This window comes from Leptopilina heterotoma, unplaced genomic scaffold, assembly GCF_015476425.1.
Source record: "Leptopilina heterotoma isolate Lh14 unplaced genomic scaffold, ASM1547642v1 Lhet_4, whole genome shotgun sequence".
Taxonomy (NCBI): domain Eukaryota; kingdom Metazoa; phylum Arthropoda; class Insecta; order Hymenoptera; family Figitidae; genus Leptopilina; species Leptopilina heterotoma.
In genome coordinates, this window is record NW_025111063.1 from 591131 (window position 1) to 610343 (window position 19213).

At 23.9% G+C, this 19213-nt stretch overlaps 2 protein-coding genes across 2 annotated transcripts; both read left to right on the plus strand.

Moving 5' to 3' along the window:
* Window positions 1-696: 696 nt before the first annotated feature.
* On the plus strand, window positions 697-12180 carry LOC122506242 (SPARC). Its single transcript, XM_043618319.1, has 6 exons — window positions 697-885; window positions 7190-7270; window positions 8812-9012; window positions 9514-9732; window positions 10029-10379; window positions 11798-12180. The coding sequence occupies exons 2-6, from the start codon at window positions 7199-7201 to the stop codon at window positions 11849-11851; spliced, it is 897 nt and encodes a 298-aa protein (XP_043474254.1). The 5' UTR covers window positions 697-885; window positions 7190-7198; the 3' UTR covers window positions 11852-12180.
* A 1541-nt stretch (window positions 12181-13721) lies between these two features.
* LOC122506243 (histone H2A.V) lies at window positions 13722-19069 on the plus strand. Its single transcript, XM_043618320.1, has 5 exons — window positions 13722-13867; window positions 14014-14091; window positions 15213-15326; window positions 16018-16147; window positions 17147-19069. Exons 1-5 carry the CDS (start codon window positions 13865-13867, stop codon window positions 17206-17208), a joined length of 387 nt encoding a protein of 128 aa, XP_043474255.1. The 5' UTR covers window positions 13722-13864; the 3' UTR covers window positions 17209-19069.
* Window positions 19070-19213: the final 144 nt, after the last annotated feature.

The following is a 19213-nucleotide window of genomic DNA, read 5'->3' on the forward strand; positions in this document are numbered from 1 at the left end:
ATATGTGTTTTTTTCCTGTTTTTGTATAGAAAAAAAGCGGAAACTGTTGTTTTGGTTTATATTTGTAAATTTTCGATATAATTTAAAAAGTGATTTAAAATTTATAACTTGTTATTTTTTACTCGTATTTTGTAAAAATTTGTAATAATTAATTTTTTTTAAAGAATTTAATTTTGTATAATTAAGGAGCATGTAAAAAATTTCACAAATAGGTGAGTGACAATTATGTAATTTATTTAATAATTTTCTATTAATTTCTCTATTGGAATTTCCAAAAATTATTTTTTCTGATAATTTGCAATACTTTCTTTGATAAGTGCTTTTTCTTTTGTAAAATTTAAATTATTATTTGTAAACAATATTTTTAATCATTTATTAATTGTAATTGAAGCTAAAAAAAATTCTTCTGCATGAATTTACGGAATTAAAAAATTTATTAAAAATTAAATAAGAAAATTGACTAATTAGAAATTTTTTTCGCAGATTTAAAAAGAATGGCAGTTCCCTTTATGGATGGAAAATAAAACAATGAAGAAGCTCATCGCCGATTGTGTGTTTAATTGTCATTGAACATCAACGACTTGTTGCGTAAGACGTAAGCAATAAATATATATTGTTATATATTGAGTTTTAAAAAAAGGAAAAACGATAAGCATGGAGCGCATGTGGCAAAAAGATCAAACTGGGGTTGGAAGGACTGATGAGATCATCTTGAAGCAGAAAAGACTTCGAGACATATTAACTGAACTCAGAATCTACAGTCAGTACCGGTCCACTGACCGTTTCGGATGATTTTCTTCTTTTTCGTTCGCCGCGAGTAAAGCAAACGAGAAGCTGGACACACACAAGGAACAATTTAATCAGTAAACTGGAGAACCGACCACTGTGAGTTTATATATTTTATTAAATTCTTTATATTGAAAATCGATCAATATTAATCGAAAATTGGCATTTTTTTTTATAGTTTTACTTGCGTTAATTTCATTAATTTTAATGGAATGTTTCAAATAGTTTCAATAGTTTCAAATTGCTTCAATTAGATTCAAATTGTTTCAAATTGTTTCAAATTGTTTCAAATTGTTTCAAATAGTTTCAAATAATTTCAATTCTAGTGAAAAATGAATCTTTTTGATATTTTGGATACAAAAAAACTTTTAAGAATATTGACGAATAATTTTTATTGTTTACATGTAGGTAGTTCTTTTTTGGTATAAAAAATATTTCCGACGAAGAATTTTCTGTTAATATTGAAAAATTTTTCTGAATTATTTTTCGTTTTTGATCGAAAATTTTCGTGAAAAAACTATTTATTTTTGAAACTGATTGTTTTATCAAAAAATAGTAGAATTTGTTTAAATATTTAGAATTTTGATTGAATAATAGAATTTCGATGAAACAATAAGTTCAAACAATAAAACTTCGATTAAATAATAGAATTTTGATTAAATATTTAGAATTTAGATTCAACAATAGAATTTTGATTAAATATTTAGAGTTTAGATTCAACAATAGAATTTTGATTAAATATTTAGAATTTTTATAAGGAATTTTGATTAAATAATTGAATTTTGTTTAAATAATAGAATCTCGATTAAATAATAGAATTTCGATTAAATATTGAGAATTTAGAGTCAACAATAGAATTTTGATTAAATATAGAATTTCGATTGAATATTTTCAATTTCGATAAAGAATTTTGAAAAAATAGTAGAATTCAATTAAATATTTTAAATTTCTATTAAGAATTTTGATTAAATAACAGAATTTCGTTTAAATAATAGAATCTCGATTAAATAATAGAATTTCGATTAAATATTGAGAATTTAGAGTCAACAATAGAATTTTAATTAAATATAGAATTTCGATTGAATATTTTCAATTTCGATAAAGAATTTTGGAAAAATAGTAGAATTCAATTAAATATTTAAAATTTCTATTAAGAATTTTGATTAAATAACAGAATTTCGTTTAAATAATAGAATTTTGATGGAACAATAAGTTTAAATAATAGAATTTTGATTAAATATTTAGAATTTTGATTAAATATTTAGAATTTAGATTAAATATTTAGAATTTAGATTGAATATTTTCAATTTCGATTAAGAATTTTGAAAAAATAGTAGAATTCAATTAAATATTTAGAATTTTTATAAGGAATTTTGATTAAATAATTGAATTTCGTTTAAATAATAGAATTTTAATGAAACAATAGGTTCAAATAATAGAATTTTGATTAAATATTGAGAATTTAGAGTCAACAATAGAATTTCGATTAAATATAGAATTTCGATTGAATATTTTCAATTTCGATAAAGAATTTTGAAAAAATAATAGAATTCAATTAAATATTTAGAATTTTTATAAGGAATTTTGATTAAATAATAGAATTTTGATGAAACAATAGATGTAAATAATAGAATTTCGATAATACAATTGAATTTTTATAAAATATGGAATTTCGATTAAATAATAGAATTTCGATTAAATATTTAGAATTTCGTTTAAATAATAGAATTTCAATTAAATATTCAGAAATTTATTAAACAATAGAATTGCATTTAAATAATTGAATTTATATTAAGTAAACTATTGCATAAATTCAAATTGAATCATGAAATTTAAATTTCCAAGTAAAAATGTGTAATTATAAAAATGTAACCGATTCAATTTCCAGAAGAATGCGGTTTGATTTTTCACAATGAACAAAAATTTTCTCTTTGTTTATAGAAGCTAATGTTAGATTCTGAACATTCAGAGGCTGTGGGGAAGGATCAGAGGTTACTCGTGTGTTTTTATTGAAAATTATAAAATGGGTATTCATTAAGAAAGCGTAAATGAACGCTTTATATTTAAAACAAAAAAAAAAAAGAAAGAAAGAAAAAGACCAGCAGGGTTACAAGAAACAGGAAGTGAATCCCTGCACTACTTGTGCATATGATCTCAGTTTTGTGGGCGTTTCCTTTTCTTATCTAAACAACCAGTTGTATGGGAAGTTTATGTATTTTCATTCCCTTCAAGTATCAAATCTATCAGTTCAAACAGAGAAAAAAAACCATGCCACTGAAAACGGAAGTTCAAAACTTATCCATAAATCTGACACTGTTTTCATCTTCCTCCCTTGTGATGGTGTTCTACTTTTTTCTGTCATTTCGAGGAAAAATTTGTTTGAAATTTAATAACATGTATTTTTTTTTCTATTTTTTGTATTTTTCTTTCTGTTAGTTTTTATATTATTTTTCTATTTTACTATTTTGTATTTTTTTCCTAAGGTTTTTGTATTATTTTTGTACTTTTACTTTTTTTATTTTTTTCCCAAGGTTTTTGTATTATTTTTGTATTTTAACTTTTTTTTATTTTTTCCCTAAGGTTTTTGTATTATTCTTGAATTTTTACTTTTTTTATTTTTTTCGTAAGGTTTTTGTATTATTTTTGAATTTTTTCTATTTTTTACTTCTTTATAACTATTTTTTACTTCTTCGTAATTATCTTTTTCTTTTTCATAATTTATAATTTTGCTCTACTCCCTAGCAATAAATCCAAATTGAACAGAAATTTAATTTACTTATTTCTTTCTTTTTTCTTCCTAAACTATTATTTACTTTGGAATTAAAAATTTCTTTCGAAAATTAAATGAAGATTTAATTAAAATTCCCTTATTAAAAAAAAAAAGATTCTGCAGTTATAGTTTTATTTGAAATTAACAATTTCCATTTGGGAGAAAGATGAAAAAAATGGTTATTATTATTTTTAGTTTCCATTCCATGGAATGGAAAAGTTTTGAGTAAATTACAAAATTGAGAGTTTCAGTTCAAATTAGAAATGATTGAAAATTTCCGGCGAAATTTCTAAAATTAATATACTTGTACGTTTATGTTCGTATATATAGGTACGTGTGATGGTCTATAAAAGAGAGAATTTAGTAATGCTCTGCGGTTTATATAAACATAAAAAAGTAGTCCTCTCTTATAATACGATAAAAGTCTGTAGTTGCAAGAGAGAATATGCGTTAATTTTACATTGGATTTTCTGTAAATTGTATTGCTACGCGAGATATAGAGAAAGAGAGAAAGAAAAAGAGAGAGAGAGAGAGGACACGTGATCAGCAGCGAACTAACCCGGGGAGTGCGTGGGATGAAACCCTGTCAGGACGCAGAACGTACAGCGAATGTTCATTTCCCTGGTTTGCGTTCTCGATTCTGCGTCCTACGATCATATATTCACGACGATTTGCCTCAACTTTTCACGGCTTAATATTCCTCAGGAAGGATTACGTGTAGGTTGTTGATGAACATTGCAAGTTTGAAATGATTGGATACATCATCATCATCGTTCAAAATGACATAAATGCTTTATGTGTCATTGTTAATATTATACACGTAAATGTCGAAAGACGTGTTTCGATTCTGGACTTTTTAACAAGACTAGATGGCAAATAATTTTTCCCTCTTTTCACTGATATATTTCGAATTTAAATCGAATCTTGTTCTTCATTTTCTATTTCATTAATATTTACAAATTATTTTTCATTGTAGATTTTAATATTTTTCTCTTTATTGCTGTTCAGATCTCGGATATTACGATTTTTTCGACTTTTCTCCACTATTTGCAAAAAATGCGATTTTTTTCGACTTATTTTCAAAATTTTCAATTTTTTCGACATTTCCTTTAAATGTTGCAAAATATACAAAAAAATACCAAATTTTCAGTATAAACTGCAAGTTATTTCGATTTTTTAGTTTCACAAATAATTATAGACAAATCTATCAAATTAAATTATTTTTGAATAATTTCTCTAATTAAATTTTCAAAATATACAATTAAACAGATTTTGAATAATTGAAATTTTGTAAAATTTAATTGAAATTAATTCCTTTTTTTCAAAGTATTTTATTACAATTTTTAAAAATCAACTTTTGAAGAATTTTAATTGCAAATTTTGAAAATAATTGAATTCTCAAAAATTTGAATGAAAAATCTTGAAATGTAAATTAAAAAATGAAAATTAATGAAAATTAGCTGCTAAAAATTATATTAAAATATTTTTGATAAAAGTAATTTTTAGAATTTTTGCATTCTAATTTTTTAAAATTCAATTATTTTCAATATTTTCAATTAAATATTTCCGAAAATTCAAATGCAATACAAAAAAAACTGAAATTAAAATGTTTTAAAATTATTTTTAACCTTTTTGGCGAAAACAATCATTTTGAAAATTTCTAATTAAAATTCTTCAAAAAAATAATTGGTTTTTCAAAATTATACAAAAATTCTTTTAAGAAATTTAATTATTTTCGAAAAATTACATTATAATATTTCAAAAAATTAATTTTCAGAATTTTTTTAACATAATTTTTTAAGACTCAATTATTATCTTTTCAAAAATTCGGTTATTTTTAAAGTTTTTACCAAAATTTTTGAAAATATTATACCTTAATAACTCTACAATAAATTATAAATTATTATAAAAAATTGAATTTTTGTATTTAAATAATTAAATTCTCGAAGAACTTTCGGAGAAACATTAAAAATAATTGATTTAGAGACGAAGTTTATTCAAAAATTGCAGAAAATAATTGAATTTTGGAAGTTATAATTTTTATAAACTATATTTGTAATTTCAGAAGGTTTTGAAATTTTTTAAATTTTATTTCCCGAGGAAAAACAAAGTATAAGAAGTATTTCAATATTTATTTAACGAAATTATTAGTTTTTGAATAATTGAATTTTGAAAGCTCATCAGGGAAATACAAAATTAAATTTTAGTGACAACACTGAATTAAATAAATGAATTTTTCAAATTTTTTTCTATTTTTAATCGACTAAAGCAACTTTTTTTGCACCTTAAAGTCGACCCGAGGCCTTCATATTAAATAGAATCGATAATTTCCAAAATAACTCTTCCCTTTTATGGAAAATAACAAATTAAAAATGACAAGTAGAGTAAATTAAAATTTATCTACAACGGAAAAATTAAACTTTTCCTTCTAGAAAATAAAGTTGAAAATAGAAACAGAAATGCAGACTTAAAAATTTAACTCGTATTACTGGATTTAGTTGGCCATGTTCCAATCTATAATTCTACACCGGATGTGTAGTTAAATGCCCTAAAACAAGGTTCACTAACTCCTATTACAGATTTGTTCTGTAATCAAATTTTTGACGCTATTTCCTCTACTTGGAAAATTTGATTAAAAATTATTTAAAATAATTATAATTTCAAAAGAATTTATTTTCTATTTTTTCCCAAATTTTTTTTGAATCAGACAGTAAAAGAGAAAATTTTTGTCGAATTTTTATTCATTTGTATTTGAATACCAGAAAAAAAAACAATTTCAATTGATTTATCTGCAATGATTAAAATCCTTTTGCTTTTTTGATCAAGAAAAAATGGTTCACATATGTTTCGTCACTAGTTTTTCTGATGCACAATACAAATCTTGACTGAAAATAAACACCGATACCCATCAATAGCGAAAAGTATCCCATTTTTTCTAGGATTAAACCCACGCGCGTCCGGAGGGAGAAAAAATACCGTCTGTTCGATATAAATCATTAACGCAAAATTCTCTTCAGGTATTCCTTCAATTTAAAATTGAAAAAAATAATAATTCGTAAATTATTAGAGCCACTTAGGGGATTTATAAGTTTGTGGATTATTATCACTTTCTATTATTTTCTAATAATAATTAATTAATTATAATTAATTGATAATTAAATTAATTATACAAAGAGAATTTTTTCTATGTCAATTATTGTAAGTTTTTATTTCTCCATTTTTTCTGCGAACTAAACATTTTCTTGGAATTGGGTTATCTGTTCGTTGTGCTCATTATGACGATTCAAGATTTATCATCTCTGGTGTGGTGACCCTAAATTGTCAGTGATCTCCGAATTGGATCTGTTCGGAGATTTTAATTATTAGAAAAAAAGAAAAATTTATATGTAGAGAGAGAGAAAGGAAAAATGTTGCAAAAATTACGGTCATAGACGCAAATTCATTAAAAGCGAATTAATAATATCGATAAATGGCCCCATTCAGTGGTCCAGAAAGAGAGCGTAGTCTCGTTAAATAGCAATATACAAATAATTTGTTAACTACGCGGAAGAGTACTGTTGAATGCAGTCGAATAGATTGCACATTATACGTATTCCCTTTCAGTAATTAATATTAGTTCATTTCATGTTTCAGTGCATCACAATGAGGTCGAAATTCCAATTGGTCATTATCGGATTTGTTCTTTTTGCTCTACTGGCTCTTGATTCTTCCGAGGTAATTGTCAAAAATTTTCAATTATTGAGAATTTTTGGATTTATTTACTTTTCTTTTTAATTTAAAATTGGTAAACATTTTCAATTATTGGGAATTTTTTGGATTTATTTGCATTTTTAATATAAAATTGTTAAAAAATTTCAATTATTGGGAATTTTTAGGATTTATTTATATTTTTAATTTAAAATTGTTAAAAATTTTCAATTATTGTGAATTTTATTTAATTTAAAAAATTTTTAATTGTTAAAAAATTTTAATTATTAAGAATTTGAGAAATTCTTTTTTTTAATATATATAAAATCGTTAAAAATTTTCTGTTATTGAAAATTTTATTTGTTTTTTTTAATTAAAATTGATAAAAAATTTCAATTATTGAGAATTTGAGGATTTATTTTTCTTTTTAATATAAAATTGTTAAAAATTTTCAATAGATAATTTTTAGGTTTAATTTTTTTAAATATAAAATCGTTAAACATTTTCATTTATTGAGAATTTTAATTATTTTTTAAAATTGAAAATTGTTAGTAAATTTCAATAATTATTGAAAATTTGAGGATTGATTTTTTAAAAAATTAAAATTGTAAAAAATTTTCATTTATTGAGAAATTTTATTTGTTTTTAAAAACATTTTAATTATTAAAAGTTTCAATTATTGCAAATCTTTAGGATTTATTTTTTTTTTAATTTAAAATTATTATAAAGTTTCAATTATTGGGAATTTTTTGAATTTATTTACATTATTTAATTTAAAATTGTTGAAAATGTTCAATTATTGAGAACTTTTAGGATTTATTTATATTTAGTTTAAAATTGTTAAAAATTTTCAATCATTGAGAATATTTTATTTATTCTTTTTAAATTCAAAATTGTTAATAAATTTCAATAGTTATTGAAAATTTGAGGATTTATTTATTTAATTATTAAAAGTTTTAATTATTGCAAATTTTTAAGATTTATATTTTTTTAATTTAAAATCATTATAAAGTTTCAATTATATTAAGAATTTTAGGATTTATTTATTTTTAAAAATTTTAAATTGTTAAAAATATCCAATTATTGGGAATTTTTTGAATTTATTTACATTTTTTAATTTAAAATTGTTAAAAATTTTCAATTATTGGGAATTTTTAGGATTTATTTACATTTAGTTTAAAATTTTATTTAATTTAAAAAATTTTTAATTTTTAAAAAATTGCAATTATTGAGAATTTGAGGAATTTCTTTTTTTTAAATATAAAATCGTTAAAAGTTTTCATTTATTGAGAATTAATATAAAATTGTTGAAAATGTTTAATTACTACTGAGTATTTTCTTTTTCTTTTGAATTTAATTTCAAATTATCTGATTTTTTGTTTCTGAAGTACGTAATTTCTCATTTTTTTTTATTTAATAAGAATAAATAATTGTTTAAGAGGATTTTTATATTTTTGATTTTTTGTTTATGCGTTTGGAAAAATAGAATTGAATTTAGAATTACAATGGAATAATTTTTATTATGCAGTTGATGAATTTGAGTTGAAGTTAATTTTGGTAAATTATAGGGAAGACGAAACAGTCGTCGTCGAACAACGACACAAAAGCCAACTCTACAGGATGAGATGATGAATATGCTCGAGGCAGATGAATTAGTCGAGGACGCTGAAAGATCTATGGCTAAGGATGATGATAGTCGAATTAGGGCGATGCCGCTTCAAGTGGATCCTTGTCTCGACAAGCACTGTGGTGCTGGACGAGTTTGCAAAGTTTGTCCCCGTTTTTATTAAATATCTACAAAAAAAGATTCTAATTTATTAGAATAATTTAAATTTATTAAAGCAATTCAAAATTTATTAAAAGTTTTAAGTTCTTTAAAATAATATTTCAAATGTGACTGAAGTTTGCAACGTTTTTAAAAAGAAAAAATATGAAGACGGTATTTATTTTATTGGTTTGAAATTTAAATTTAAATTATTTATAATAAGAAAAAGTTAATTCTTTAAAAATTTGAGTTTATCAAAATTAGAAATGAATTAAGTTGAGAAAAAAATTCTTTTCTAATTTTTCGTTTTTAAAAACGTTGCGGAGTTTAGTCTCTAAAATTTCTTAAAAACCGTTTTAGTTCATTAAAATAATATTTTAATTTCTTGAAAGAGTTTTAATTTATTAAAAGGATATTTTACTTTATAAAAATCAGTGGATTTTAAATTTATTGATTCAGTGATAATTGTAAGTAAATATTCTAAAAAAAACATGATTTTTTTTAGATAACAGAAGAGGGAGCAGGAGAATGTGTTTGCATAGAGCAATGTGATGAGGAAATCGATCCCAGACGTAAAGTTTGCACAAATTACAACGAAACCTTTGGCAGTGACTGCGAAGTTTATCAAGCTCGTTGCTTTTGCGATACTGGAGATTCAAGATGTCGTGGTCCTGATTATCAGCATATTCATATTGAATATTACGGCGAATGTCGTCAAATGCCCGTAAGCTTCTCATTCTATTCTCTTTTAATAAAAAAATTTTTTTTATTCCTTTTCATCTATTTATGTTTTCATTTCCTTTTATTTATTTATTTCTTATCATTTATTTATCTATTTTCTTTTCCTTCATTTTTTTTATATATTTATTTATTTGTATTCTTTTCTTTCGGATTTTATATTTTACTTTGAATTATTTATTATTATTGAATTAAATTTCGTGTTAAAATAAAATGTTTATTATCGCATTTATGAATTTTACTTAAAGAGTAAGTTTCATTTTCTTGTAAAATTTATCGCAGGCTTGCAAGGAAGAAGATATGCTTGATTTTCCAAGGCGAATGCGTGACTGGCTTTTCAATATTATGCGAGATTTGGCCGATCGTCAGGAACTTCCGTCACATTATTTGAAAATGCAAAGAGAAGCGGAAACAAATCACACACTACGTTGGACAAATGCCGCCATTTGGAAGTGGTGCGATCTCGATGGTCATCCACATGATAGAACTGTTTCACGACATGAACTTTTCCCAATTAGAGCACCCTTAATGGCACTTGAACATTGCATTGCCCCTTTCCTTGATTCATGCGATGTTAATGACGATCACAAAATTAATCTCACCGAATGGGGAAAATGTCTTCAACTTGACGAGGTAAAATTGATTATTTTTCAGTATAATTAATCACAATCCCAAAAAATATACAGATAAGAAAATAATTACAGGGATCACAGGGTAACTTTTTTTTTATCTAATCCCCTTTTTTTGCTACTTTTGAAGTAAATTTTTCTAATTTTTATCAAACAAATTGTCTTCGAAAATAGTAATTTTTTTAATTAATTCAATTTATTAAATAGTACCTAATTTATTCTGGAAATAATTTTTAATATTAAATTTTACTATTTTTGAATGAAATTGTATCAAGTCCGAAGTAAATTTTTACTAATTTTTATTAAAATTTATTCTGAAAATCATTATTTTTAAGAACAAATTTGACTAAATTTCGACAATTAAGTTTTGTATGAAAATTTTTTAATTCTTATTCCAATGTAAAATGATTTGTTATCAAAAATTATTCATTTTAGAGTAAATTTTACTATTTCTAAAGTCATTTTTTCTGATTTCTATAAATAAATTTCCTTTGGAAATAGTAAAAGTTGATCTGAAAATTAACACAGATGAGTAATAAATTTTTGTTTAATATTTTGAAAGAAAATTTCTCCAAGTCCGAAATAAATTTTACTAATTTTTATTAAAATTTACTTATATTGTGGTATTTACTCTGGAAATAACTATTTTTAACAACAAGATTTACATTATCCGCAGTTAATTTTTGTTTTAAATTTTTACTATTTTTGGAGGAAATTTTATTAAGCGTCTGAAATAAAGTTTACTAATTTTTACTAAAATTTACTTTCGATTTTATAAAATTTATTTTGGGTATAACGATTTACAATGTTAAATTTTATTATTTTCACAGTTAATTTTTGTATAAAAATTTTTTTAATTTTTTTGGATCGTAGTACAATTTGTTATTAAAAATTATTATTGTCAGAGTAAATTTTACCACTTCTGAAAAAGATTTCTCTTATTTTTACAAAGAAATTTTATTCGGAAATAGTAAACTAGTTATTTTGGAAATAAGAATTTTTAATAGTACATTTTTTACTATTTTTGGGGGAAATTCTATCAAATCCTAAGTAAATTTGACTAATTTTTACTTAAATTTACTTCGGATGTAGTAAAATTCATGGAATTTTAAAACAAAAGTAGCGTTTTAGTAAAAATTGTAATGAGAAATAAAAAAATTATAGATTACGAAAAAAATTTAAAAAAAAGATTAATTTTTTACTTACATTGAAAATTTTTTTTTTAAATAAATGTCATTTTTGAAAATTAAAATTCTCCTTTTTCACCTAATATTACCGAGAAAAATCACTGATCCCTGTTAATTCTTAACAGGAAAAAAAGGGAAAAATATTCTGCACAGTATAAAAAAAAATATTAAAATAGAAATAAAAAAAAACCATTAAAAATTTTTTTTTTAAATTAATATTTTTCTTTAATTTCAGAGTGACTTGGTGGATAAATGCGATGAATTAGCAGATGCTACTGAAGAGCAATAAATAGAAGTCTAATGTGAGATGTTACGGTCAGAATCAGAAAGATCAGATCAGCCAAAGACGAAACTGAGCAAACTGCCATTATTACAATTCTACAAAACTTTTAGAACAGTTTTCATTTTAACATGAACACCATAACACAGCATCTCCTTTTCTAATTTTCCTTTTTTTTTTGTAAGTACCAATTCTGTTTCCTATAAACCAAAATCTTTTCACTTGTCCTTTCATTAATTGAGAATTATTTCTATTTTCACTTTTTTTTTAAAAAGAAAAGAACGAAAAACCAAACGTGCCTTATAATGAGTTTTTACAATAAAATATGAAATAATAAATTTCGTAAATTACTATCAAGTAGATAAATTTTGAAGAATTGTTATCAAAATGAAATATTCTATTGAAATTCTTCCAAACAAAATCTTAATTTTTCTTGTGAATCGTTATTAAAATTTTGGAATTTTTTATTAATAAATTAAATTTTAATAATTCTTCAAATTTTGTTTAATTCATCAAATGAGATATTAAGAAGAGAATTTAATGATAACCAAATATTTATAAATATCGATTATCGATAAATCAAATATTGAAATTAACGAATAGTTAATCTGATCGAATTTGAATACATATAGAATCGTAAGATATAATTTGCTACGTTATTATTAATATGAGATTTATAATTATAGATTTCTAATCATTGATTATTAATAATTGATTATTAATTATTAATTTTTAATTTTTAATTATTAATTTTAATTAATTAATTTTTAATTCTTAACTATTAGTTATTAATTAAGGTAATTTAAGAAGAATTTAAAAATAAAAAATGCAATTAATTTTAATGTTTTAAACATTTTGAAATTCAAGTAAAAGGGAGGTTGGAGGGTTTAATATTCCTTCGCCTGTGCCCTGAATACTCTGAGTGGATCGATGCTTGGATGCTGTGTTGGCCGGGCAATATATGTAATTTAACTCTTTTATGTATATATTCTGTTCTATGAAAATACCATAGAAACCAGAATAAAATTTTCTAAAGCCATAAATCATCATACATGAAATATTGAAATTTAAACAAATTTTGTTTTGAAAATTTAAATAAAATTACATTTTTTATTACTTTTTTTACGGCGCTTTTAAATTTTCATTTTTTTATTTCCATTTTTTTAAATTCTGAAAAAATTGTTATTTAAAAATAAATTAAAAATAAAATAGAAAAAAATTAAAAACAAATTACTTAATGGTAGTAATAGTTAATGTAATTTTATATTTAAAAGTTTTTCTTAAAATTTACATAAAATTTAATTTTTATTACATTTTAAGGCGATTTTGAATTTTAATATTTAAATATTTCAAATTTATCAATTTTTTTGAATCTGAAAATATTCTTATATTTAAAAATGAAATGAAAGAAAAAGAAATACTTAATGGTAGTAGTTTTTAATGTAATTTTATATTATAATTATTTTATTAATAAACAAATTAATAAATGTTATTAATATTATTATTAACAATCAATTAATATCAGAATAAATCTGTTTTGTATTAAATTTAGAATTATTTTTAATAAATAATTGAAGAAAAAATGGAAAATATATCGCAAATTAGTAGAAATTCACTAGTACAAAATAAAAATTAGATAAAGATTCGTATTGGAATTTTGGTAAAATTTATTTTAACAACTGACAACCCTAGTGAACATTATGAAAATATTTTTATTTATTTATAATTTATTTATATTTTATTATTTCTCTTAAGTTTTAATTAACATTTATTATTTTTGTTTTGTTTTAGTTTACAAAATTGAGAAGAGAAAATTTAAATTTAAAATTTGTGATTTAAATTTACCGCGTAAATGTTGCCTCGACTGTGATTGGTTGATGTGGGTCACGTGATTTGATCCGCGGGACGCCAACAGCGCCAGCCTCATTTGGCGGGATTTTGGTTAGATTGGCGTCGTCTGTGGTCGTTTGTGCTGTGTGCTCTGTCTCGTCTGTACGCAATTGTGAAGCTTCTTTTAGCATAATGGTGAGTATCCGCGAGATTCCGATTAATTAATAAGGCATCCAACATTCTCGTGTGTATTAATCGATTCAACAGTATTCGGAGCATACGCTCACCAAGTTTTGTGGTTGTATCATGAAAATTAACATGGTTTTTCGTCTTGTGAACAGGCTGGTGGTAAAGCGGGCAAAGACTCGGGAAAGGCAAAGGCAAAAGCGGTGTCTCGTTCAGCAAGGGCCGGCCTGCAGGTATGTTTTTCATCTCAAATTACGCTATGTTCATTATTGAATATTCAGAAAATTTCTAAACAAAATTTACTGCTCGTCTAGAATTATCTCTAAAATCGGTTTTTCTCTTTGAGTCAGATTATTTTAAGGTTAAATCGGTATTGGCGCGAAAAACTGCCTTCACTTTTTTTTCAATGTGATTGTGACAATTTTTTTGAAAATTGCGTAAGTTTGGAAGATTGATGGGGGGTTTTTTTTATTTGATTTTAATTTGTGATAAATTGAGAAATATTTTGATCTAAAGTTGAAGAGAGATTAATGGAGTAGTTTTATTTGTAAATTAAAATTAACTTGAGACGCCAAAGGGACTATTGTGTTTTCAAACACAGGGAACGTTTTATTTCGTCTCCCCCCTTCCATTTGAATTTACATATATATTTGTTTAAAGTTTCAATTTAAATAATTAAGTATCGATGTTAAATGTAGTTTGTATTATATTTACTAGAGAGACGATATTTTGACGTTAATTTTAAAATATTGTTTGAGTAATGACTTAACATTATATCAACGTTTGGTTTTTATTGAACTGTGTTTATCTTGGAAGTTCAATTATTTAATGATAAAAAAAAATTGTGAATAAATTATACGAGATTCTATTGATAGTGATGGTAAAATTGTAAGGTTTTAAATAATTTTTTTGATTTTCTATTTCATATTAAAAAGAAGGCTTTGGCACGACAGTAAATATTTGAGTTAAATTCGTGAAATTTTAATTATTTTTGTGAATTAAAAGACGTGTTTTTGTTTTAATTCAAGATTGACGGAATCTTTATTTAGTTTAGAATATTTTTGGAAATTGTTTGTAATTTAAAAATATTTAGAAATGGGAAATTGTTTTAAAAGATGTGTCATAAATATTGGAACACGTCGTTCAATATTTTATTGGGCGAGAGAGAGAGAAAAGCTGCTGACGCTGGGTTGACAAATGTTTTTTATATGGTCAGTAGCTTGACGCACGTTCCACTTGGTAGATATTGGCCCTTACTGTAGTGTTGATGCCTTCTGTTGGTATATAAACCGTTACGAAATTTAAAACTGAAAATATATTGACAGGGTATATTTTTTTGTTGTTGTGATTTCAGTTTCCCGTTGGTAGGATTCATAGGCATTTGAAAAACAGGACTACTAGTCATGGACGAGTGGGTGCAACAGCCGCTGTTTACAGTGCCGCTATTTTGGAATATCTCACAGCTGAGGTCAGTAATTAGACATTTATTTTCTTTAATACACATAAAATGCAAGATTGAACCTGCAAAATTACCATTTACCGTGTAGCGTAACTTCGTTAACTGTCGTTACCTTACGACAAACATGGCCGTCATACCGCGAAAATTCAAAACAATTTACGTAAAATTTTTATTCTTTTCGTTATTTTATTTTTATTCTTTTCAATAGAAAAAAATTACGAAAAGAGCACTTTTTGCTTTTATTTCGAAGGAAGAGTAAAAAATTGAATTTAATTATAAAAACGAATTTATTTTTATAAGAACTTAATTATCGGTAATGTCAATTATCGACATGGACAGTAATTTTTTATGAATTTTATTTAATGAACAAAGTGAGATTTTTAAAAATTCAGAAGACTGTGATTTTTCGTTTTCGAAAATAATTAAAATTATTTTCCAAATTTTCATTTTGAACATCAGTGAAGATTTGTTGTTGTTTTTTTTGCACACAAACACTGCACTTGAAAAATATTGAAAATCATTTTACCATGAGTGACTGGACACCCCATAAATCCCATTGGTTGAATAAACCAAAGAAGCCTTTTGTACGATTGAAGAGATACGAATGTTGAGTTAAGTTTCATTTTTTATTTCCTCGCACAGTTTCAGTTGAATAATTATTGTATTCTGAATTTCTGTTAATTAATTTTTAAATTCACAGGTATTGGAGTTGGCGGGAAATGCATCCAAAGACTTGAAAGTCAAACGTATCACACCAAGACATTTACAACTCGCCATTCGTGGAGACGAAGAATTGGACAGTCTTATTAAGGCTACTATTGCTGGAGGAGGTATTTTAATCGTTTTTTATTATTCAATTATTGCATTTTGTTGCTCCATAACGAAGAGTGCGAATATTCGCCGAAAAATTTGTATTAAATATTTTTTTACTTGAAATATTTATCTTTAGTTTCTTATTTTTTAGAATCCACAAGTATAATTTTTAATTTTATCTGTTTTTCATCATTTTCTTGTTTCATAGAATTTTAATAATTCTGAAAATCGTGTATTTTATACAAATTTTGTTGAAATTATTCTGAATTATGATTCTTAATATTTGAACGTTCAGATGAACGAAATTTATTTGTTTCTTCTTCAAATTAAACTTTTTTATTACAATTTTGCATCAATACAAAAAGAAATTAATTATGAAGTTTCTAAATATTAAGTTTTCTAAAATTTAAGTTTTTAATTTTTGTTACAATCAGTAATTTACGAAATTACTTTTCAGAAAAAAATACCCTTCATTTGAACGTTCAAAACTTGTGAATCATTAATTAATGATCCTAAAGTTCTTAACGTTCGACTAAATGAAATTTATTTATCTCTTCTTCACATTAAATTTTTATTACAATTTTGAGTCTCTATCGAAAAAATAAATTAACAGGTTTTTAAATATTTAATTTAAGTTTTTATTTCTTTTTGCAATCGGTAATTTTTGAAAATATTTTTAATACTAAAATCTTTCGTTCATTTGAACGTTAAAAACTTGTGAATCATTAATTAATTAAAAATCATTAATTAAGTCGACAAATTAAAAATTGTTCTCAACTATTTAGTATTGTAATTATATTCCAATTCTAATTATACTATAAGTGGAATTTTTGTCTAGATTTTCTGTTTGAATTGATTAGACTTTGCCAGAAGTTTATATGCGGAAAATTGGAAACATTTTCGATTGCATTTATTTTGAGATTTTAATTTTATTATCTATTTAATTCGTTACATTTTTAATTTGTTATCCATTTAATTTTTCAAAAATTTCTCACAATAATTTAAATTTGTTATAGGTGTTATTCCTCATATTCACAAATCGCTTATTGGTAAGAAGGGCTCTCAAAAACCTGCATAATTTATTAACAATCACCAAGATAAAAGTTTCAATGTTAAGTAGGCGGAAATAATATCAAAGCGACAGTGGTGTCAACAAAGTTGTAAAATACTATATATTACATTGGTTAAAATAATTTTTTTTTTTGTAAAATCTAAAATACAAATTATCTTTTTTTTTTATTCTCACAATTAAATTCGTAAATTTCAGTTAATAATTCAAGAAAATTGTTTTTGTACAAAATTTGTTAATTTGATTTAAAAACATATTGGCAAGAAGGATAATGGTAAAATTAGTTTTTTCCGATAATTGAATTTTTGTCATAAAAAATGTATTCGATTCGATGATAAGAAGCCAAAAGTAGAAAATTGTTCAGTTTTTATGTTTAGACAAAAATTAGATCAGTTTTTTTTTACCCGACATAAAAAATGTATCTGCGATTATTAATTTTCTTTTTGTTGAACACAAGTGACGATAAAAACTTTGAAATAACCGGCAGTTTCTACGACTTTATTGACAATTTTGGGCCCTACGTATAGAATTGTTACAAAGTGTACCTACACGTTGCTGATTCGAAGGAGAGACAGGCGTGATAAATATATATATAAATATATATACATAGCTATTTAAGTAAGACAAAAAAAAATATTGATATAATTTAATGTAGGTAATGAAGATTTGAGAAAAAAAGGGTTGAAAGTGAGAAGCAGAAAAAAAAACCAGGAAATGAAGCGTTGAAAAATTCAATTACTGACTTTTTTTATAGTCAGGAGAATAGTTTGGTGTGCGATGCGTTATAGCATGGTGCGCCAAAATTACTATTTACTGAGGAAAAGAAAATCATCGTTTCACATTATTATTATGAATTATGACGAAAAGATTTCTGGGGAGAGATTCTCTTACTGTTCTGTTACTTTTTTTTGCCTTAGTTTTCAAAATAAATGACACATAAATTTTCCAATTTTTGTCATTCGTTAAGAAAGAAAAAATATCTCATTACCTTCTTTAATGATTTTTACGTTTAATGTATTTTTTTTCTAATCATAGCTTTCTTAAAAAAAAAATTATTTTTCTATCACTTGAGAAAAAAAAGTTGACATTAAATGCCTGCTCCTTCACTTCAAGAAAAAAGCCGCCTTGTCTTTTTCTACGCATACCATTTTTTTTTTAAATTCACCTCTTGTGAGTAAGTTTGCATTTGTCTTTTTAAGAGCATAACAGAAAGCGATTTTTTTTCTTTTTTTTTTAAAATAGTCATATATTTACTACGTGTCTTCAATTAATTTTTCAATTAAATACAAAAAAAAGTTAATTAGCCGTGTGCAAAGTAAGGTAACAGTATTGACATTGCACCGAGTTTTATGATAAAATATCCCAGTAAATTTAGAAAGAAATGATGTAATTTTTTTTAAATTGATAAAAAGGAGAAAGTGAACCAATTTTTTGGTTTATATAAAAAAAAATGGTAGTTTTTTGTTAACTATAATATGTATAATCTGAAGATAGTGATTGCGTTTATGTGTTTAATCAAGAATTTGTATTTTTTTTACTTTCAACGTCTTTTTTTGTAAGAATTGCCTGTAGAAAGAAAATTCTGTTATTTGAGAGAGAGAAAAAGAGAGAGAGAGAGAATTAGCAAAAAAAAAAAAAAATGTTAAGGAATAATCAATTTTGTTGATAAATACTAATTCTTGATTTTTATCACTATATATGATAATGTTGTTTGATTTGTGTTCTGTTCAACAATTATTTTATTTTTATGACTTAATTGTTATGCGAGTAGCTTAGTGTAATATCCAAATGTATCTTACCTTAAACACTGGCCATATGTAAGACGTTCTTTTTAATGTAATAAAGATCAATTTTACTATGAAAAATGTAATTTTTAACAAGTGGATTTATTTATTTCTGAATGTTCCACTCTGATTTTAGGTAATTTTTTCCTTTTTTCCCTTTAATATTTTGGAGAAGTTACAAATGATTGTAATAATTCAATTATTTTGAAAAATTAAAAAAAATATTTGTC

Excerpts from the sequence above, each read along its gene's own strand:
- LOC122506242 (XM_043618319.1), top strand. The coding sequence starts at position 7,199 with ATGAGGTCGAAATTCCAATTGGTCATTATCGGATTTGTTCTTTTTGCT. Across the intron at positions 7,271-8,811 it reads TGGCTCTTGATTCTTCCGAG|GGAAGACGAAACAGTCGTCG; the intron begins GTAATTGTCAAA and ends GGTAAATTATAG. Across the intron at positions 10,380-11,797 it reads AATGTCTTCAACTTGACGAG|AGTGACTTGGTGGATAAATG; the intron begins GTAAAATTGATT and ends CTTTAATTTCAG.
- LOC122506243 (XM_043618320.1), top strand. Across the intron at positions 14,092-15,212 it reads CAGCAAGGGCCGGCCTGCAG|TTTCCCGTTGGTAGGATTCA; the intron begins GTATGTTTTTCA and ends TTGTGATTTCAG. Across the intron at positions 15,327-16,017 it reads TGGAATATCTCACAGCTGAG|GTATTGGAGTTGGCGGGAAA; the intron begins GTCAGTAATTAG and ends TTAAATTCACAG.